Below are 20,493 nucleotides of genomic sequence, written 5' to 3'. Positions count from 1 at the left end.
TTTAAACATATATAGGCCTAAATAAACCAAAAACAATAATTATTTTCCCCCCCCTAAAAGAATCCAACAGAACAATTGGGAAATGCGATCTGTATTTCCAGGTTTTAGGACTCGTTAGCACTTTATGAAGACCCCCACACTACATCTATACACAATCTGTTACACCAGTGGAGAGGGATTTATTTTTAGATGTTGCATTTTATTTGAACACGATATAGGCTATATAAGTGAAAGAATAGAATACTATTGTTAAAGATTGTGCATGGTGTTTTTAATCATAATTAAAAAGAGTAATAATTAGTTTTAAACATTTTTTAGCAGTATTTTTTATTTATTTATCAATTAGCCTACTAGACATTTCAGACGACCCCATTTGAATTCCAGGCAGGGTCGCCTGGAATTTTACACTTATATTTATAAAGCTTTCAATTAATGTATTTATTTACTTATTTTTGTATATTTTTGTATATTTTTGTATATTTTTCTAATTTTTCTAATTTTTCTCCCATTGTGTTTCATTTATTTACTTATTCAAACCGACCCCAAGGTTGAAAACCACTGTAATACGCAGATATTACTGTATAGCTGTGCAAATGTGTGTTAAATTAGTTTTCCCTACATTTAGCCTACAGTCTGTACTGTTACAACCTACAGTTTTAGCCTAAGGTTTAATACATTACTAAACAGCGTCTCCCTCCAAACAAAAAACAAAAAAAACCAAGCTTTCTGGTCAGAGGCGGTCCTGGCTAGTTTTACGCCCTGGGCGAAACCATCCCCTGGTGCCCCCCCCCCCCCAAAAAAAAAAAAAAAACACACCAACGAACAAACACAAGAATATATTATAATCAGTGTTGGGGGGGTTTCTTTTAAAATGTCTTCCCCTACAGATTACTGATTACATGTCCCAAAATCTGTCATCTGTAATGCATTTCGATTACTCAAGTAAAGTAATACTAATAGTACTTTCTGGATTACTACGTTTAGCGTATTTCAAAATCACCTGCCTGAGCGCCTTTAACACTGAATTTGATCTTACACATGATTTTATAGGCTACCGTGGTTCCTTTAAATTAAATCATCAATAAATGTGTTTGATTTGTCAAACCACAGTTTAATTTGTTATTGATCATGCAGCCATATTTAAATGATTTTTTAAAATAGCCAATCACATAAAATTATAGGCTTAGGCTATATTAAAACTGAGCAGCTTGACTACCTCTGAACCTCTAAAAAAAATACACAATTTAAAATAGTTTTTGTTTGTGAGTGTAGGGCCAGCAACATGATGATATTTTCAATATAAAATAATGACAGGAAGGAACCACTGTTCCATCTGTAGGCTAAACTAAAAATGTGCATAAACTCACTTCTCTGCTGAAGTCGGTGTGGTTTTGGTAACAGCGTGACGTTGCTGTTAAACCAGCTCATTAGAAACATCACGACAGTCCAGGATCCTTTTTAACACATGATCCTGTCACAGTTCATTCATGTTGTTTACCAGAGACCGGACATTGAAGAGGAAGAAGAGGAATATTGCTGCTGGGCATCCCATAGCAACATTACCAAAATGAAGCCAACTTCAGGGCGAGGAGTTTAGCGCTTAACCCTCCTTTCTTTCCCCGCATGAGAGCCCTCTGGGCCGGCGGAGCATCCGACGTGAGACCTCAGCAGTCGCAAGTTGATACCCCCCGCCCCCTCCCCCCTCGCCTCTCCTGACACACACACAACCTGTAGTAGGCCTATGACTCTCAGCAGCAAGTTGACGTGACATAGGGGCGCCCCAGCGACCACTCCACTAACTTGACGGCGAGTTTTGTTTGTTGTTTGGAGAGCGCTTGTGCGCCCTCACAAAGATTGCGCCCTGGGCGGTCGCCCATATTGCCCATAGCTAAAACCGGCCCTGTTTCTGGTCTTAACAGCTAATCTGTGGGATTTTTGTGGGATTTTATGACGCAGTTTTCGTCGAGGGGGGCGGAACCCACGGAGAGACTTATTATCTCGCTGCGGCCGTCACCGACCCGGACTCATTTCGGTGCAGCACCGCGGGACTCGGAAGCTGTTCAGTGGGACGCAAAGACAGAAAAAGAAAGATGTGGCTGCAGAAAGTGTTGGTGCCTCTGCTCAGGCTCTACCTGTGCGGAATCAAAGTGCTCATCTATCAGATGTTCAACAGTTCCTTCGCTATGCCCGGTAAGCTTTATTTATATTTCGCCATTTGCATAAAAAACAGTGTTATTTAAAGGCGAATTTCACATTGATACAAACGGCTTCCGTCGTTGTAAACGTCTGAATCTTCTGCTCAGTTCAGCATTAAATTAAATTGATGCACAAAAGTGAAAAAGCTGAAGTCAGATCACTGTGTAAACACTAAATGACAACAGAAACGCTAAATTTAAAGGTAATAGCCTATATCCGATGGAGTTAGGTTGGTTTTGGTTGTTGCTCTAGTTAACCAGCGAAGGTGACATTTCAGAATGATATTGAATGTATTAAAAAATAAATGCTGCATGTGTGTATCTGTATAAGTTAGCCAGAGAACTGAGATGTTATATGATGAGATAGATAGATAGATAGATAGATAGATAGATAGATAGATAGATAGATAGATAGATAGATAGATAGATAGATAGACTTTATTGATCCCAATCTGGGAAATGACAGTGCAGCAGCAGCATTACACAGACACACAGTGACGATAACAACATATAGTATAAGAATATAAACTATAGATAATAAAATAGTAAAATATAAAGAACAAACTATAGGCTACATAATAGAATAGCTATAGCAAATAAGATAAAATGTGATGTACAAAATTACAAAAACAAATTGGCAGCGTTGATTTTAGTGCAAGAAGAAAATGTGCAATGTGTGTAACTGTGTAGAAAAATAAGGTTTAATCACGGTTTCCTCATCAATTATTCATTTTAATCTCAGATATTTAAGAATGACTTTATTAGCCTAATCCTCATAGAGAAATTAATCTCTGTCTGTTAAGTTAGCTCCTCTACCATTTGCAGAAGAAGGTATGAAGGATCTTCTGTATCCATCTTGTAGCGCAGAGGGAGGAGTAATCCATGTTTGCTGTTTTAATTTATTTTTTTATTTTTTTTGGTCCATCAAGGTGTTTAGAAGTGGATGATCTGAGTTCAGTGTGCATCTCTCAGTGTGTCTAACCTGACTCAGAGCTTTATCCTTGTAGGATGAGGTTATATCATTGCTATCATCACTGTTCAATGATTTGACCCCTTGACACGTGTTGCTTTGCTCATAAAACAATTAATCAATATCATTTATCATTAGACTTTGGAGCTGAACAACCCACAGTGTGATTCATTGATTCATTGCCTCTTTTTAAATACCGTCCATTGATCAAACCGTCAAGTGAGTGTGAACGTCATCATTGAAGGAAATTCCCCTGCATTAAGCATCCAAAATAGATGTTATTATTCATCTGTGGGATTTCACTGTTTGTCTTTTAAAATGGGGAAAAGCAAAGGAAATTCCAACTCTGGACTTTCCACAGGAAGGGGTGGCTTGTCCCATTAATCCTTTTTTTATTTTAATCGCTCAGTGTAAAATTTCAATTTTGTGTGAAACTGCTGAAAACAAAAAGCTCCGTGTCTATTTTACAGGAGTTTGCTCAATCGATTTGGTTTAACACAATCTGCTGCAAACCACAGGGTGTGCTCAAAAGCTGTGGAAACAGTTGCATCCCCTTGTTTTGTAGTGCTCTTTGTCAATAGTCAATAGTCTTTGATTGTTAGAATTACAGCTATGAACCAAAAATGGAATTTTTTGGTTGAAGCATGTGACACGAGTGTGAGAAATAATACATTGTACTTGGAGACAAAGAGCTGATTATGCCTCCAAGACCGTAAAAGGGAGTTATAATCTTATTATCTCTCAAAGAATGTAGGCCATTTAGTGGGTTGTGCAGGGATTTGCTAAATTCCTGTTCTTGATTCTTGAGTGTCCAGCACCACAACAAACACAGACTGCCTCATGATTCATCCAATTAACTTATATTTGTAAAGCTTTCAATTAATGTATCCTTATTTTTGTATATTTTTCTAATTTGTCTCCCATCTATTGTTTTTAGGACACCTTTGTTACTTATATTACAAAATATTGAAGCGTTGCATAAACCAAAGATGGATGTATATTTGATATACTGTCTGCTTCACAATAAAAATATTTGAAACTTATATTTGTAAAGCACCAAATCACACCTTTTAATTACCAGAAGGTGTTTTACAGACCTTATGATATGGAGAGAAACCCAAACAGAGAAGCTATAGGGAGCTATCGGGGCATCTTGATAATAGATAAATTGTGGTAGTCTTGTGTTGAGCTAACAGTTGCATAGATTTATTTTTCAGCATCCTTGGTTGTCTCTCATTTTTAATAATGCACAGGTAGGAGAATGCTGTCCTTAAGACTTATTTAATGTGAGGTAATAAGGTTATTTCATCCCTCACAGCAATCTGTCTTGAAGCATTGTACAGGAATGAGATATTTCACCTGGTAGGATTGAACTGATGTTAAAAGGTTTCAAAATTGTAGGTTCACAAATAGCTGTGTTGGTTTCGTTGATCTGTAGATATAATGTTTATTTCACTATTCTTGTTAGGTGTTTACTAATTGAAGGCATCGAAGTGGATCACTGCCAAAGGAACCAATGGAGGGTAAAAGTTCAGGACCGTCGTGCTCTGGCCTCAATCTGGTCGCACACCCTCGAGCCAAAAGCAAAGTGTGGAAATACTTTGGCTTTGACACAGATGAAGACGGCTGCATATTGCACTGGAAACGGATATACTGTCGCGTATGTATGAGTCAAATCGCCTACTCCGGGAACACCTCCAATCTGTCGTACCACCTCGAAAAGAACCACCCGGGGGAGTTCAGCGAGTTTGTGAAGAGCAACACGGATCAGATGCGCGAGGCGTACGCCACGGCGTTCTCTCGGATCAAATCTGAGCCTGTAGTAGGTCTCCACGGTCCGCAGCAGCAACCCCAGGACACAAACTTACAAAGGCAGAGCTTAGACTACGACAGCAGGCGACACAACGATCTTACCGTAGCCGTTATCAATTTCATCTGTGAGGGGTTGCACCCTGTATCCGTAGTTGAGGAGCGTACCTTTAAGACTTTAATGAGTACCATCGACCCCGGGTACTCTCCACCCACCCGGAGCGAACTGGCTGTAAAAATGGTTCCTAAAATGTACTGCCGTGCCCGGGACAAGGTTTTTAGTGAGCTTACCGGGGTCGTGAATTGCGGTGTTACTACAGATCTCTGGCAAAGTCCAACCCAGAACAGAACATACATCTCACTCTCTATTCATTCAGTGAATTACAGCAGTGCAAGTGGCTTTTCCATGACCAACAAGTGCCTCAAAACTTTTGAAGTGCAAGAGGAAAACACGGCCGAGAATATCACCAGAGCGATGTATGAAACCTTCGTCGAGTGGGGTATAACTCATAAAGTCAGCGGCGCGACCACAAACGGCTCGGTGGACATCGTCAAAGCGTGCTCGCTCTTGGAGCTGTCGGTGGAAATGCCCTGCCTCGGACACACCGTCAATCGCGCGATGGACGAAGCCTTCGGGATGCCCCGCGTGGACGGCTTCTTGGGGTGCTGCCGCAAAATTGTCGATCATTTCAAAGAACCTACGCTGTATCTGCTGCGGGAAAAACAGAGGCAGCACGGTCTCACTCAGTGTGAACTCATCACAGACAGGGGTAGGTCTTGGTTGGCCACGTTAGCGATGCTGCAAAGGCTGAAGGAGCAACGGGTTGCTGTAACCGCAACGCTTTCAGAGAGCTCCAACAGCTATCATTTCAGCCTTGATGGCTCTGACTGGACTTTATTGGAGGGTTTGATTGACGTGCTCCAGCCTTTTAAAGTTGTAGCAAACATGATCACTTCTTGTAAGTACCCAACCATTAGCATGGTGAGGCCAATCCTCCATATGCTCTTGAACACCAACCTCAAGGTCAGAGAAGGCGATGTGAAAGAGATCAGCATGACCAAAGAGGTCATCTCTAAGGTTCTGTCGAGCACCTATTCCCAGAACTTGCAGCCGTCGCAAGAGATCTCGACCTTCCTCAACGTCGCCACGTTCCTGGACCCGAGGTACAAGAAGTTGCCCTTCCTGTCCACCCAGGAACGCTCCAAAGTGGAGAGCATCATCATCGAGGAGGCGAAGGCGATCCTCGAGAAGCAGGCGTCGGACCAGTCGTGCCTCGACGATTTCTCCCTGTTGGCTCAGGAGCCTCCTGCCAAAAAACAAGCATCCCAAAGAGGAGCTTCAACGAGTAGTAGCACAACCCAAGACAACCCTCTGGCTGCCATATTTTGTCAATCTGATGCCGACCAGAGCCAAGAGGAGCTGCATGCCCAGGTAGTCGAAGAGTTGAGCAACTATAAGTCTCAGAGGGTCCTCGGTCTGAACGAAGACCCTTTACTGTGGTGGACCAGTCATGCGGCATTGTTCCCCACCTTGCCTAAGGTCCTGCAGAAGTACTGGTGTGTTCCAGCCACTAGCGTACCTTGTCACAGGCTGTTCAGCTCCTCTGGAACCGTTCTGAGTGGGAAGAGGAACCGCATCGCTCCGGCTCTAGTAGATCAGCAGATTTTCTTGTACGAAAACACGCGGAGCTACTACGAAGGAGAACCCTGCGAGGATGACGTGGACAGTGTTTTGGAAGGAAGCTGTACTCTGAGCCAACCTCTTGAGTGACTTTGGATGTATAAAGTCCGTGTACAGGCACATGCATGACCTGTTGAAGCATTAAAAATCAAAGCACTTCACTAATTACTGTAAAAAACTGGGAGTGATATTAATCTTTTAAACCCAATATCAAGAAAAAGATGTAAGGGTGTTATAATAGTTATTTAAAAAATGTGTTTTACTTTTGCCGGGTAACTCCTATAGTAGTTGTTTTTTGTAAAAAATGTATGTTAAGTGCTGTTTATTGTGATAAACATAACAACAAATGCAGTCATGATATTTTCCGGTTGGATCAAACAAATCTGCCATATGATAATACTGAAACAGTAATATATTTCTCTGTTTATCCTTGTCTTCTATAAAACTCCACCTGTGCTGAGGTCTTTATCTTTTTTGGCCATATCTAATATCAGGCTTGGAGACTCTATGTTAAGATGTATTACTCTGCATAACACTGGCTCGTGTGCTATTTGATGTAAAATAACTTTGTGAAAGTAAAGACTTTTGCCTTACTGGGTGATGCTTAGACCATGTTTTTATTGCGATATTAATTCAGTAATATGCATGTTGTTATTTTCTGAGAATAGTTTGTCTAACACAGGGGCAACATATCTTTATTACTAGTCCTGCTTTAAGTTCTGGCCCATTTGAATTGACTGTTTGTTTAAAAGGAACTGCATCCGATAAGGCCTCGCTACCTGGATTTGGTGCTGCTACTCTACTCTAAACAACATATTGATACTGATTTGATTGTGTTATGTTCTCATGTGGTGCCCTCTCTCCTCCACACAGTCTTACCCAAGCAAAATGGAAGGGTTGCCATTGTGACGGGGGGTACCAGAGGAATGGGTTTAGCCACAGCGAAACACCTGGCAAGCCTTGGCATGCATGTTATCATAGGTAGGCGTCTTGTCCAATATTATGTTAGTTATTCACTGTATCACACATCCTGCTTTCCTTCTTAGTCCATCTTAATGCATCTCTGCAGTCCAGCTTCAATAAATTATACTGCTTTTCCCCTCTATATCTAAAATTGGATTGATTAAAGCCAGAAAGCTTGATTACAGTAGTTACTTTTTTTTCAAGTTAATAGTAATTATGTGGAGTATTTGTAAGACCTACAAGTGTGACAGAGATGACATTTAGTCTCTCTGATCTTCATCATCTCCAGCTGGAAACGAGAGAGAAGAAGGCCGAGCAGCAGCCAGGAAGATTCAAGAGGAAGGATGCGCGGGGAAAGGTAATTATAAGAATGTCCCCTCTACTTTCTTGACTGTTTGTCAATTTAACAACTTTTTTAGCTCCTAAAATATTCTAGTAACATCCTGTCATTGGGCCAAGTCCAAGCTGGTACAGCACAGATTTGGTTCTCCAGTATTTTCTAGAAAACATAGATTAAAAAAAGTTAATTAAAACTCCCAAATCTTACACTTTACCGATATTTGAGGTGGTAATCTGGTGGAATAAACAAATAATCTTCTTTAAATATTAAAATTCCATCATGCTTGAACTTCTTTGGCACGAAAGTAACCTAGATAAGACAGCGATTCATTATGAAGTAATATATACAGTGGTGAAATTCTTAGAGGACGTAACTCTGAAACACACGGCTCTTTGGGTCAGAGTTGAAGCGATTTGTTCAGAGCAGCTGTAACACTCCCCCTAAGGACTTGACCACTGTGTGTAAACATCTAGTAGAGATTAGTTTGAAAACTAATTCCAAGTACTGAGTAGTAAACTCCTGAGGCCAAAGAATCTTCCTCAACATATACAGTAGCACGGTTCAATTGATTCAATCTGGTGCTTGAGTGGCCAGTTCAGAAAACCAAAGGCAGTGCTTAGGGGTTTCCTAATAACATGGCAGCAGCTCGACAGACAAAGACAGCACTAGACTACACAAAGAGCACATTGTAGATCCAAAGCTGTTCAAGGATTTAATCCCGGAGGCCACATTGAGCACAGATGGTTAGAAATAATATCCCTCTTGTCTGCTGGTTTTACCCTTAAATTGTCCTCTAAATAATATCGAAGCCGCACTAATCCATTTAACTTTGTGTGATATGAACGTGCTTACTTGAAGCATCATTGACTTTGCACAGCAGGACAAACTGCAGCCTCCAAAATGATCGCACAATCATGTAATCTCATAATAAACTCACATGTTACATTATATAGTGTGAAGTTCCTCTTGAGTCTTTAAAAACCAAAACTCAAATCAAATGAAATCATATTTACTGAGTGTCTGTGACTTGTGTTATTAAACATTATCATCTTTTTATCACAGTTGAGTTTGTGTTCGTGGACATGACCTCGTTGAAGTCGGTGCAACAGTTTGCTCATGCGTTCAAATCCCGAGGCCTCGACCTCAACGTCCTGGTCAACAACGGTATGTGCTTCTACTTAAAGGGATAGTTCAACATTTTTGGCAAATTGGCCCATTGCCATAATCCCTATAGTCACAGCAGTAGGTTTGTTACCTTTAATTGTCGGTGCAAGCTATTTTTAGAACGGCGGAGCAGAGCCGTGAGCTGCTCAGAGCTACACTACAGAGGCTGAAGGAATTTCTTGGTTTCCCTCATCAAACTCATCAAATACACAATCCAACAACTCCAAAACGCTCTGGTGGACAAGTTGTGAGCTGCACATTCACCACGCTATGAGATAATAACACAACGTTACCAGACAGAGTTGTTTTAGAGGGAAATGCAGAGTCTGCTTGCTGAAAAACTGTCCCTGAACGCAACGCGCATCAGTGGTTTTGCATGAACTTCCCTCTAAAACAACTCTGTCTGGTAACGTTGTGTTATTATCTCATAGCGTGGTGAATGTGCAGCTCACAACTTGTCCACCAGAGCGTTGTGGAGTTGTTGGATTGTGTATTTGATGAGTTTGATGAGGGAAACCAAGAAATCCCATAATGAGCCTCCGTAGCGTAGCTCTGAGCAGCTCACGGCTCTGCTCCGCCGTTCTAAAAATAGCTTGCACCGACAATTAAAGGTAACAAACCTACTGCTATGACTATAGGGATTATGTAAATGGCTCAATTTGCCAAAATGTTGAACTATCCCTTTAACATTACACGTCTGAAAGGGTCGAGCTATCTGCTAAAGATTCTCTCTGTGTTTTCCATCATCATTCAGCCGGGACGATGCTGGTTCCTGAGCTGCAGACAGTGGACGGCTACGAGTTCCACTTCGGGCTGAACTACCTGGGCCACTTCCTGCTGACCAACCTGCTGCTGGACGTCATGAAGAGGTCGGGACGGCAGGACAGCTGCTCTCGGATCGTCAACATGTCCTCCGCTACGCACTACGCAGGAGTCATGGACATGGAAGACTTGAACAGAAGGTACAAGACTAGTGAAGGTCTAAAATCCTACCAATTGTGTTCTTCTGCTCTGGGAAGTATTTATTTCAAGGGTCCCACTCAGGGCCGGTCCCTGGCATAAACCCTCTATGCGGTTGTTTAGGGCCACAGCCGTTAGGTGGGGGGCCACAGGATCAGAAAGGTACCGGGGTTCATCAAGTCATTTAAACATCCTGAGGTCTGCACGTGCAGCTATGAGCTTTATATGTAATGTGAAGTCAATATTCAGCTTCTTTTATCTCACATTTGAGACATTTGGTGAAAACAGAACGGCAGAATGACAACATTTGTGCTCAAAAAGCAAAAAGCACTTCTACACTGATCTATTACTGTATTCATATCCTATTTCAAGCACCAAAACAGTTCATTCTCATGACTGAAGGAGTGTTTTCACAAGGGATTTGACATTTTTCAAAAAGCAGACCTCAAATTTCCAGCATTTGGTCTAAATTATTTCTTTCTACAGTGTTGTAGGACAAACTGGCCTCAGTGTGCTTACAGCGGAGGTTCTAATATTTAGACATAAAACACTTGAGTATTGTTACATCTGCAAGTATCTTAAAAAGATAAATGTAAGAAAATATGTAAAAGTGGAGAAAATGGCCTCAAACCTCAGAGGGAATAAACACGTCTGTATTCAGTTTTAACCAGTGATTTGGTGTTTGCGCTTAGAGTGCAGGGCCACAAACAAAAACCTTGTTTAGGGGGCCACCAACATCCTAGGACCGGCCCTGTTCACATCTTATCTTGGATCTGTATTAATACTGTGAAAGTGTCAAAGGGTAAATGTAAAAATGCAAAACGAGTTGCCCCTCCCTACCCCGACTAGACCCACAAGGAGATTTAAAACTGCACCGACCCTCCTGTTGTCCTTCTGGGTCAAATTGACCCAATCTGTTCCCTTCCTCCATCCTTCCTTCTTTCCACAATCCTTTTTCCCACCCTCCCTTCCTTCTTTCCTTCCTTCACTCCTTCCTTTTTGACCCAATCTGTTCCCTCCCTCCATCTATCTTTCCTTCCTTTTTTCCTTCCTTCTTTCATCCCATCTTTCTCTTTGTCCTTTTTTCCTTCCTTCTTTCCTCCCTTCTTTCCCTTCTTCCTTCCTAGAACGAATCTGTTTCCTCCCTCCATCTTTCTTTCCTTCCTTTTCCCTTCCTTCTTTCCACAATGCTTTTTCCCTCCCTTCCTTCCTTCTTTCCTTCCTTCACTCCTTCCTTTTTGACCCAATCTGTTCCCTCCCTCCATCTATCTTTCCTTCCTTCTTTCCTCCCATCTTTCTCTTTGTCCTTCCTTCCTTCCTTCCTTCCTTCCTCCTTTCCCCTTGTCCTTCATTTTTTCCTCCCATCTTTCTCTTTGTCCTTCCTTCCTTCCTTCTTTCCCTTCGTCCTCCCTGTCTTCCTTCCTTCCTTCCTTCCTTCCTTCCTTCCTTCCTTCCTTCCTTCCTTCCTTCCTTCCTTCCTTCCTTCCTTCCTTCCTTCCTTCCTTCCTTCCTTCCTTCCTTCCTTCCTTCCTTCTTTCCTTCCTTCCTTCCTTCCCTCCTTCCTTCCTTCCTTGACCCAGGTGGACAACAGGAGGGTTAAAAGTTAAAACCATAAATATATCAATAAACACTTAACAATAAAGGACCAAGTCGTGAACTATCTGGCGCCATCATCAGGTGACCATCAGACTAACCTCCAGTCCAGAATCACATTCAGTACATTAGGCCTACAGTACAATGCTTCAGGACAACTCAACCACCCTTCCCTTCTTTTCTTTTCTCTCCAGGAAGTGCTACAGTTCCCACGGCGCCTACGCTCAGAGCAAACTGGGTCTGGTCCTGTTCACCTACCACCTGCAGGAGCAGCTGACGGCCGGCGGCTTCCGCGTGGTCGCCAACGCCGTCGACCCCGGCATGGTGGACACGGCGCTGTACAACAACCTGTGGAGCCTCGCGCAGGCCATGAAGAAACCGGTGGCCAAGACGCTGTTCAGGGTACGTCTCTAGTTTAAAGGGATAGTTCAACATTTTGGCAAATTGGCCCATTGCCATATAATAATCCCTATAGTCATAGCAGTAGGTTTGTTACCTTTAATTGTCGGTGCAAGCTGTTTTTAGAACGGAGGAGCAGAGCCGTGAGCTGCTCAGAGCTACGCTACGGAAGCTAAAGGAATTTCTTGGTTTTCCTCATCAAACTCATCAAATACACAATCCAACAACTCCACAACGCTCTGGTGGACAAGTTGTGACCTGCACATTCACCACGCTATGAGATAATAATGGAACGTTACGAAACTGAGCCGTTTTCGAGGTAAAACTGGCTGAAAAACTGCCCCTGTAGGCAACGCGCATCAGCTGTTTTGCATGAATTTCCCTCTAAAACAACTCTGTGTGGTAACGTTGTGTTATTATCTCATAGCGTGGTGAATGTGCAGGTCACAACTTGTCCACCAGAGCGTTGTGGAGTTGTTGGATTGTGTATTTGATGAGTTTGATGATGAGGGAAACCAAGAAAACTCAAGTATCTTACCAAGAATATTTGTCTTATTTCTAGTCAAAACAAATCTCATTCTACTTAAAATAAGACTCATCACATTAAAAGCAGCTTGTTTTTAGACACGTTTTACTCCTTTCAAGCAGATTTTCACTTGGAATAAGTAGAAAAAATCTGATAGTGGATCAAGTTTTTCTTTCTTATTACAAGCACAAAAAACTTACTTTCACTGGCAGATTTTTCTACTTATTTCAAGTGAAAATTTGTTTGAAAAAAGTGAAAATGATCTAAAAACAAGTTAATTTTTAGGTGATGAGTCTTATTTTAAGTGGAAAGAGATGAACACCACCTACTGAGTCTACTGTTGAAGCCTCAGTGTCTCTGAACATAGTTAAAGTTCTTCTTGTGTTTGTCCTTCTCAGACTCCAGCTGAAGGAGCTTCCACTGCCATCTACGCCGCCGTGGCCTCGGAGATGGAGGGTGTCGGGGGCTGTTACCTGTACAACGGCGAGAAGACGAAGTCCTCGGACTCGTCCTACGACTCGGAGCTCCAGGCCGAGCTGTGGAAGAAGAGCTGCGAGCTGGTGGGCCTTTAGGTGGCTTGACACCACTCAAACACTGTATGCTGTACGGCGCCTTCGCCTCGCTTTATCCCATTCCAACACTCAGTGCACTGCAAAAGCTCAAAATCTTACCAAGATTGTCTTATTTCTAGTCAAAACAATCTCATTCTACTTAAAATAAGACTCATCACATAAAAAGCAGCTTGTTTTTAGACACTTTTTACTCCTTTCAAGCAGATTTCCATTTGAAATAAGTAGAAAAATCTGATAGTGGAGCAAGTTTTTCTTTCTTATTACAAGCACAAAAAAAGCTTTCACTGGCAGGTTTTTCTACTTATTTTAAGTAAAAATTTGTTTGATACAAGTGAAAATGATCTAAAAACAAGTTATTTTTTAGGTGACGAGTCTCATTTTAAATGGAAAGAGATTAGTTCTGACTAGAAATGAGACAAATATTCTTGGAAAGATTTTGAGTTTTTGCAGTGTGATCCAGATTTCTAGACTACTTTGTTTTTCTCAGGAGCAAACGCCAAAAACCTTGGGTTAGGGTTAGGGTGTGAACTCTTACAGTTTTTCTCAGTTGCTAAAACACTAAACCCTGTTGTCTGAACCAAATTCTCAGTTGCCTGAACCCACTGATTGAACCAGTCACTCTTCCATCAGCACTTTTCACCTGTTTAGACACAACTTGTCAACACATTTTCATTGTGATGCACCTGTGTTGCATAATGCTGAGCACAGGTGGCAAAAGTCAAACACAACTAAAGCACAAGTTTCACCGGTTGAACACAACAACTCAAAATTGATAACACTTGTGGCTAATGATGTGAGGACACATATACTGTAAGCCAGTTCAGGATGAAGTCCTGTGGCCTGATCCAGTACAGAGAAATGATGCTGTGGCTGAGTTACTGTATGCACTTCTCATTTCTATATTTTTGTACTTTATTTTTACGTAGGCTTACTGTATACAAGTGCTAAATGCACAGGATTTCTGGTTTTTGTACGGTTTTTTGTTTTGCAAGAGGAGAAGATGAGAGACGACAGGGTGAAGGAAGAGAGGATGAGGGAGGGAGGGAGGGATGAACTGGGAAGAAAAAAGAAGAAGGAAGGAAAAGGGGATGAAATGGATGTGGAGAGGGGAGGGAGGGAGGAGGGTGAAAGAAAGGGAAGGAGAGAAGTGCTACAGTAAATGCACAGGTTTTTTGTTTTGCAACATGCATTTAGCTACAGTGAACGATAAACATTTATTTCTACAGCTTCATGTGCTGAGCGTTGTGTTTTCTATTTGTCTATGTAGTGTTTAGTGACTGCTCAGTTGTGGTTTTAATTTTGATTGACTCAACATAGTTCAGTTTTGGGCGCAGATTGAACTGTTTTGAGGTGAAAGTTTGGTTTTGCAAGAAGAGTCTGAGGTTTTGTGAATGTAGCTTGAAAATTGTGGTTTGTGTTCACAGTTTAGAGAAAATGAGAGAAGCTTTAGAGAAATAATGTGTCTTAGCAATCGAGAAAAACTGTAAGGAAAAAAGCCCTGTGTGATTTCTAAATGTGATTTCTAAATAGTTAGCTCTGTCAGTGTTGGCTTTGGGAGTCCAACATGACCCAAAACCCCCACTAGGCCAACAGTGTATACAGTGCAAACTGTGAGTTGCTCTTTGACCACACGGAGAATTGTTTCTGTTTCCACTGCGTGTTTGCTGAAGTTGTGATCTGCATGTTTTCTTTCAAGCATTTCTAAAAGAATGGTCATATTATATCATCTTGAGCAGCCTTAAAATACCTTAGAAGTGCCTTTTAAGTCTAATATTCTGCTGCTCTCCCCATATTTACATTTTTTAATGTGATGTTTACATGAAATGAATGAAACATTGGGTTATTTAAAGTTTCCAAAAGTGCAAGATTGTTGAACTCTAGAAGAGTTATAAGATTTCAGTTATTACCTAAATTCTGCTATAATTTTATTTGGTGCAGTCATCCAATGAAAACCGTTTTTTTTTTTTTTCCAAAATAAAACAGGAAATGTGTGGAAGCTTTAAGAGCAACTTTATTTATCATCTCAAGTATTATTGATTGTAAATGTGTGGTCATGGCAACTCCATGAAAAGAGACAGAATCACGCACAATATCAAATATTCCACTGTGATTGATGCTCCCCAACAAATGCACTAGCAAATGTTAGCTTTGGGTTCTTTTTATGTGATTTGTCGACAATATGATGTTCAAATAATGTCTATAATGTAATGTATTTTATCTCTTGCCATTTTCAGTGTTGATCAATTTCATTTATAACATCCAATGAATTTTGTGTATTTTCCACACTACACTGTATATATGATTCAATAGGTGCTTGATTCTGTAAAATTTCTGCTTTATATTATTTTTTATGAATGATTACGGTTGTAAGCTACTTATATTTGAATGTACTGTGCCTTTTCTGGTGTTACCTTTCAGCCTGGTCTGTTGTGAACTCTGAGCCTTCACATGCACTGTATACAATTCAGTTAGAAACTGTTTTCCTGTCACATGTCCAAAAATATTGATTGTATATTGCACACGAATGTTTTGAACATGATCAATGTGAACGGTGCCTTATTCCTGCAGGTTCTTCTATAGTCATGTGACAATTTTGACATATGGAGAAGTGCTAATAAACCGGCTGTGAGGCCAAACCAACACATGTTTGAATATTTCCCTCTTCTCTTTCCGCTGCAGCTCCACCCGGGTCCCGGCTGCTCCTGTTCTGGTAGAAATAATCTTACCACTCTGGTTTTTAATTTTTTTAATTTATGGTGGTAGCTACACTTGGGTGTGGGAATAACAGTCTTGGCCTTGCAGCAACATGTTTGTCTTGTAATCTTGCACTTTACACAACACATTAATGTCAATCTCTTGTGGGTTTCTTTTTTTTTCCTACTTGGTGAACCGTAATTTATGGGATGTGACTTGTTATATATCTGCACACCACATTTGTTGGGTCACTCATTGGTTGCTATTTATGTCACGGTAATAATGGCAGATCATTTTTAGTTGCGTCTTTTGTGTTGCTACTGGGATATAGACTATAGCAACATTGTATTTGGTTTACATGGTGTGCTTTGTGTTTATTCACCTGTAGTGTTGTGAGTCAGTGAATCAACATTTGTTTTGTGATTTGTTTTTCCTTGCGGTACAGTAGTTCCTCTTGCGTAACTAGTGGGAGCAGCAGTTGGCTAACAAACAGTGGGGCGTAACTGAATGTGATGGATTTGTAATGATTAGACTCTTTAGAGGACTGTGCAATACTGAATTTGTTTTATTGTTGTTTGCTTTGTGTTTTTAATAACATTTCTAGAAAAAAGTGGTAAGATTTTTTTTAAATATACAAAAAAGTTTAAGATTTTTTAGAAAAAAGTGGTAAAATTAAAAAAAAAAAAGTTAAAAGGTTTTTAAAATATTGAGAAAAAAATTGTAAAATTTCTCATAAGAATTCTAGAAAAGCGATGGTAAGATTTCACAAAAAAATGTAGAAAAATGTGGTACAATTTCTCTCTCAAAAAAGGGGCAAACGATAATACAAAAAGGGGTAAAAATTTCTTGGAAAAAAATAATAACAAGTAAAAAAGAAAAATTGAGAAGAAACTGGTTAAGTTTCTCAAAAAAAAATCTAGGAAAAGTGGTAAAATTTCTAAAAAAAAGTCAAACAATAATTAAAAAAAAGTGATAACCTTCACTGTCTCTTTTAACCACATGGATTTGCAATTTCAATTTCATTTGTACCTTGGTATAAATGACAATTCAATGTCCTGGGTATTAGACCGTCAGGACTTTTGTAACTTTGTGATGTCACAACAAAGCAATCACTGTTCTGTTATTACTGTTCAGAGAGCAGATTCATTGCGAAATTGATACAGAATTTCTGAGCTAAATACAAATATTTATACAAAAAAGTATAAAATACAAGACAAAAAAGTAGAGGTTATTATTTAAACATTTTTATTAAGATAAAATTGTAGTGAGAGATGTTTTATTTGTGTAAACATACATTTGTCTGTACTCTCTGTAACAAAAACACTGCTGTGACCTTTAACATGTCAAGATATTTCCCACTCATCAGTCAGTTTATCAGTTTATTATTGCATCTTTAACCATAGTAATCCACACAGTGCTGGGTAAACATGAATGTGAAACTTTATTAATTAATTTATGCTTGAAAGCATCAGTGCCCTAACAGTGACCCTTTTTTGAGGTCACCCTGGACTTGAACTTTTATGGAAGAATTTTTGTAGTTGAATTTTTGGACACTGAATTTTTTGAGATGTTGAATTTTTTTTTAGAAACTGATTTTTTTTTAATACAGATTTTTTTATGTTGAATTTTTTTTACATGTCGAATTTTGAAAAACAGAATATTTTGAGACATTGATTTTCTTTACACTGAATTTATTTCAACATTTTAAAAAAATCAAGAGGCAAAAAAAAATTCAGTGCTAGAAATTTGATGGTTTTTAAAATTCAGAGTCTGATTTTGATGCTAAAAAAAATCAGTCTTAGAAATTCATATTCAAACTCAGATGGCACAGAAAAACTTCCATAAACTTTGACCTTTGCTCAACCAAAACCCATTTTTTCAGCTTATCACTGAACATCTGTGACAAACTGTAAGAAGTTTCTTCAAGGTCTCGCATTCACAAAAGCTGAGATGAACGGACGGAAACGACCCAAAAAAAAACTGATTGGCACAACACTGAAATACTGATTAGGATACTGAACGGTCAGAGCTTCATTAGTAAGCAGCACTAGGAACACGGTTGAGAGGTTTAACTTGTGCTTAACACAGCAAAGGGGCTAAAGAACCAGATGCCTGTGCAGTGGAGCGTCGGAAGTTTCTCTCTGACATGAAGCAGCATGTTGTTGTTTTTTTTTTCATGTCTGATTCATAATAACTCCGCTGTGCTGCAAAGCCACAACCATGTTTCTGTAATTACACAATGTTTCCAGCTCTAAACCCCGTGGTTCCCATCCCAACCCCGGCCCAGTTGGAAAACTCAAAATTACACTGCAAAAACAAAAAAAAAGTCTTACCAAGAATATTTGTCTTATTTCTAGTCAAAACAAATCTCATTATACTTAAAATAAGACTCATCACATTAAAAAGCAGCTTGTTTTTAGACACTTTTTACTTCTTTCAAGCAGATTTTCACTTGAAATAAGTAGAAAAATCTGATAGTGGAGCAAGTTTTTCTTTCTTATTACAAACACAAAACACCTGCTTTCACTGGCAGATTTTTCTACTTATTTCAAGTGAAAATTTGTTTGAAACAAGTGGAAATGATCTAAAAAATAAGTTAATTTTTAGGTGATGAGTCTTATTTTTAGTGGAAAGAGATTAGTTTTGACTAAAATTGAGACATTTTGACAAGAAATAAGACAAATATTCTTGGTAAGATTTTGAGTTTTTGCAGTGTACAAGAGGCCTTTTTAGTTTAACATGAGAAATTACACATTCTTAACATTTAAAAACTTTAATTTATGGATATATGTATATTTTATATTACATTTTTTCCAATATATTTCATTTCTTGGCCCTCTTTTCTAGACTTATATTAAACAACATTTTTCTAAATCCCTGTGAATCATATGTAAACATCAGTGGGATTGATCCAGTTCTAAGATTTAGCCTTTTAACATCCAAAAAACAGGATGTACTACAGATTGAATCATAACAGGAATACTCTACATAACTTTATCCACAGTGCTTAATGTCCTGTGGACGACTTTAAATTAAAGACAAAAAAACTATTCAACAGACGCTTAATGCTGCTTGAACCCTCTGCTTGTAGTGATCCAGATTACAAAGTCCCATGTCAGCTGTGCTGTGGACGGATAAAGAGAAGCAGCTTGGACTTGTACCATCAACAGGTGTCAGTACCATATGTTTAAACATCTAATGTGCCAGGTTTGTCCAAACTCATTGTGTCAGTCTCTCCTTTAAAGGGATAGTAGCATTTTTTTTAAAGTGGGGTTGTATGATCTACAAATAGCCCCTAAGTACTTTAATTGCAGTAGAAGACTCTCTACACTCCTCCCGTTAGCAACGCCAGCCCATAATAGCCCTGCCCAGAGATTTACAACATACAGTGTTGTGAACAGACCCAAAGAAACGGCCTATTTTCACGGCCTAAAAGAGGTTTTATGCGGAAAAAAAATACACAGTTCGATTGTTCGCTATAATATAATTTTTTCCAGCCCTTCAAAGTGCAGGAAAAACACAGTTTTTATTTGGACCTAACCAACTCACGTATCCCTCCGCCCAGGGTTAGCGCCCGCCGATCAGCAGTTGGTTAGGTCCAAATAAAAACTGTGTTTTTCCTGCACTTTGAAGGGCTGGAAAAAATTATATTATAGTGAACAATGGAACTGTGTTTTTTTTTCAGGTAAAACCTCTTTTAGGCCGTGAAAATAGGCCGTTTCTTTGGGTCCATTCACAACACTGTATGTTGTAAATCTCTGGGCAGGGCTATTATGGGCTGGCGTTGCTAACGGGAGAAGTGCAGAGAGTCTTCTACTGCAATTAAAGCAGAACTATGCAACTTGGCCGGAAATAGCTCGCTCCTTCGTTGGTTTCTCTTTTTTTCCCTCTCCGGGGCTCCCCCACAGTTCTGGGAGGCACATGTGACTGTCGTAAAAAAAAAAAAACTCGCCGCCCCACCTCCTCCACCCCCTCCCTACACGTGCTTGTGTTTACTGCTGAAGGTAGAGAGCAGTGTTTGCTAAGCACGGAGCTAATGCTAACACGGAGCTAACGCTAACAGGGAGCTAATGCTAACACGGAGCTAACGCTAATACGGCCACACACAGACAAAGACACAAAGACACAGACATACACACACACATGAATAAAGGTTCCAAAACGCGAAGGCGTGTGTGTGTGTGTCATGATGTATTACATTATCTTATAAAAGATCCATGGTGTGTGTGTGTCTGTTAGCATTAGCTCCGTGTTAGCCACAAGCCGAACTTCATCAGTACAAACATGTTTCCATGGTTTCCTCCGACTTTCCGAACTCAAACCAATCACGATTCATGACATGCATGACGTCATCTGCGTTCTTATCTCGTACTGCCGTAAGGCAGTTTCTCGCGATAGTTCTATCCATTGATGAGATTTACACCGAGACGGACGACTGATCTTGCAAGTGCGGTTTTCAGCCAGTGGGGGGGGTCGGCGCATTGGCCTAGACCCCATTCACCTCATAATAGGTCACTCTACCATCACAGTGACTCTGAGCCACAATAATTACAGCCGAAATCCTGCATAGTTCTGCTTTAAAGTACTTAGGGGCTATTTGTACATCATGCAACCCCACTTTAAAAAA

The 20,493-nt window shown here is 40.0% G+C and overlaps 1 protein-coding gene across 2 annotated transcripts; it reads left to right on the top strand.

Annotated features, from left to right (window-relative positions):
* The first annotated feature begins 2,031 nt into the window (after nucleotides 1-2,031).
* Nucleotides 2,032-13,399, top strand: dhrsx (dehydrogenase/reductase (SDR family) X-linked). Of its 2 annotated transcripts, XM_083988964.1 has the most exons (7): nucleotides 2,032-2,190; nucleotides 7,529-7,636; nucleotides 7,908-7,976; nucleotides 9,021-9,122; nucleotides 9,877-10,084; nucleotides 11,870-12,077; nucleotides 12,999-13,399. In XM_083988964.1, the coding sequence occupies exons 1-7, from the start codon at nucleotides 2,091-2,093 to the stop codon at nucleotides 13,170-13,172; spliced, it is 969 nt and encodes a 322-aa protein (XP_083845090.1). In that variant the 5' UTR covers nucleotides 2,032-2,090; the 3' UTR covers nucleotides 13,173-13,399. The 2 variants fall into 2 exon arrangements, with proteins under 2 accessions (XP_083845090.1, XP_083845089.1); XM_083988963.1 differs by lacking the exons at nucleotides 7,529-7,636; nucleotides 7,908-7,976; nucleotides 9,021-9,122; ... (1 more) ...; nucleotides 11,870-12,077; nucleotides 12,999-13,399 and adding an exon at nucleotides 4,634-7,098 and having other exon boundaries at nucleotides 2,059-2,190.
* The last annotated feature ends 7,094 nt before the right edge of the window (nucleotides 13,400-20,493 follow it).

The sequence above is a fragment of the Trachurus trachurus genome (genome assembly GCF_905171665.1).
Source record: "Trachurus trachurus genome assembly, chromosome: 2".
Taxonomy (NCBI): domain Eukaryota; kingdom Metazoa; phylum Chordata; class Actinopteri; order Carangiformes; family Carangidae; genus Trachurus; species Trachurus trachurus.
The sequence above is the reverse complement of the archived record's forward strand: the minus strand, read 5'-3'. Positions and strand labels throughout refer to the sequence as shown.

Excerpts from the sequence above, each read along its gene's own strand:
- dhrsx (XM_083988963.1), top strand. The coding sequence starts at position 4,682 with ATGGAGGGTAAAAGTTCAGGACCGTCGTGCTCTGGCCTCAATCTGGTC.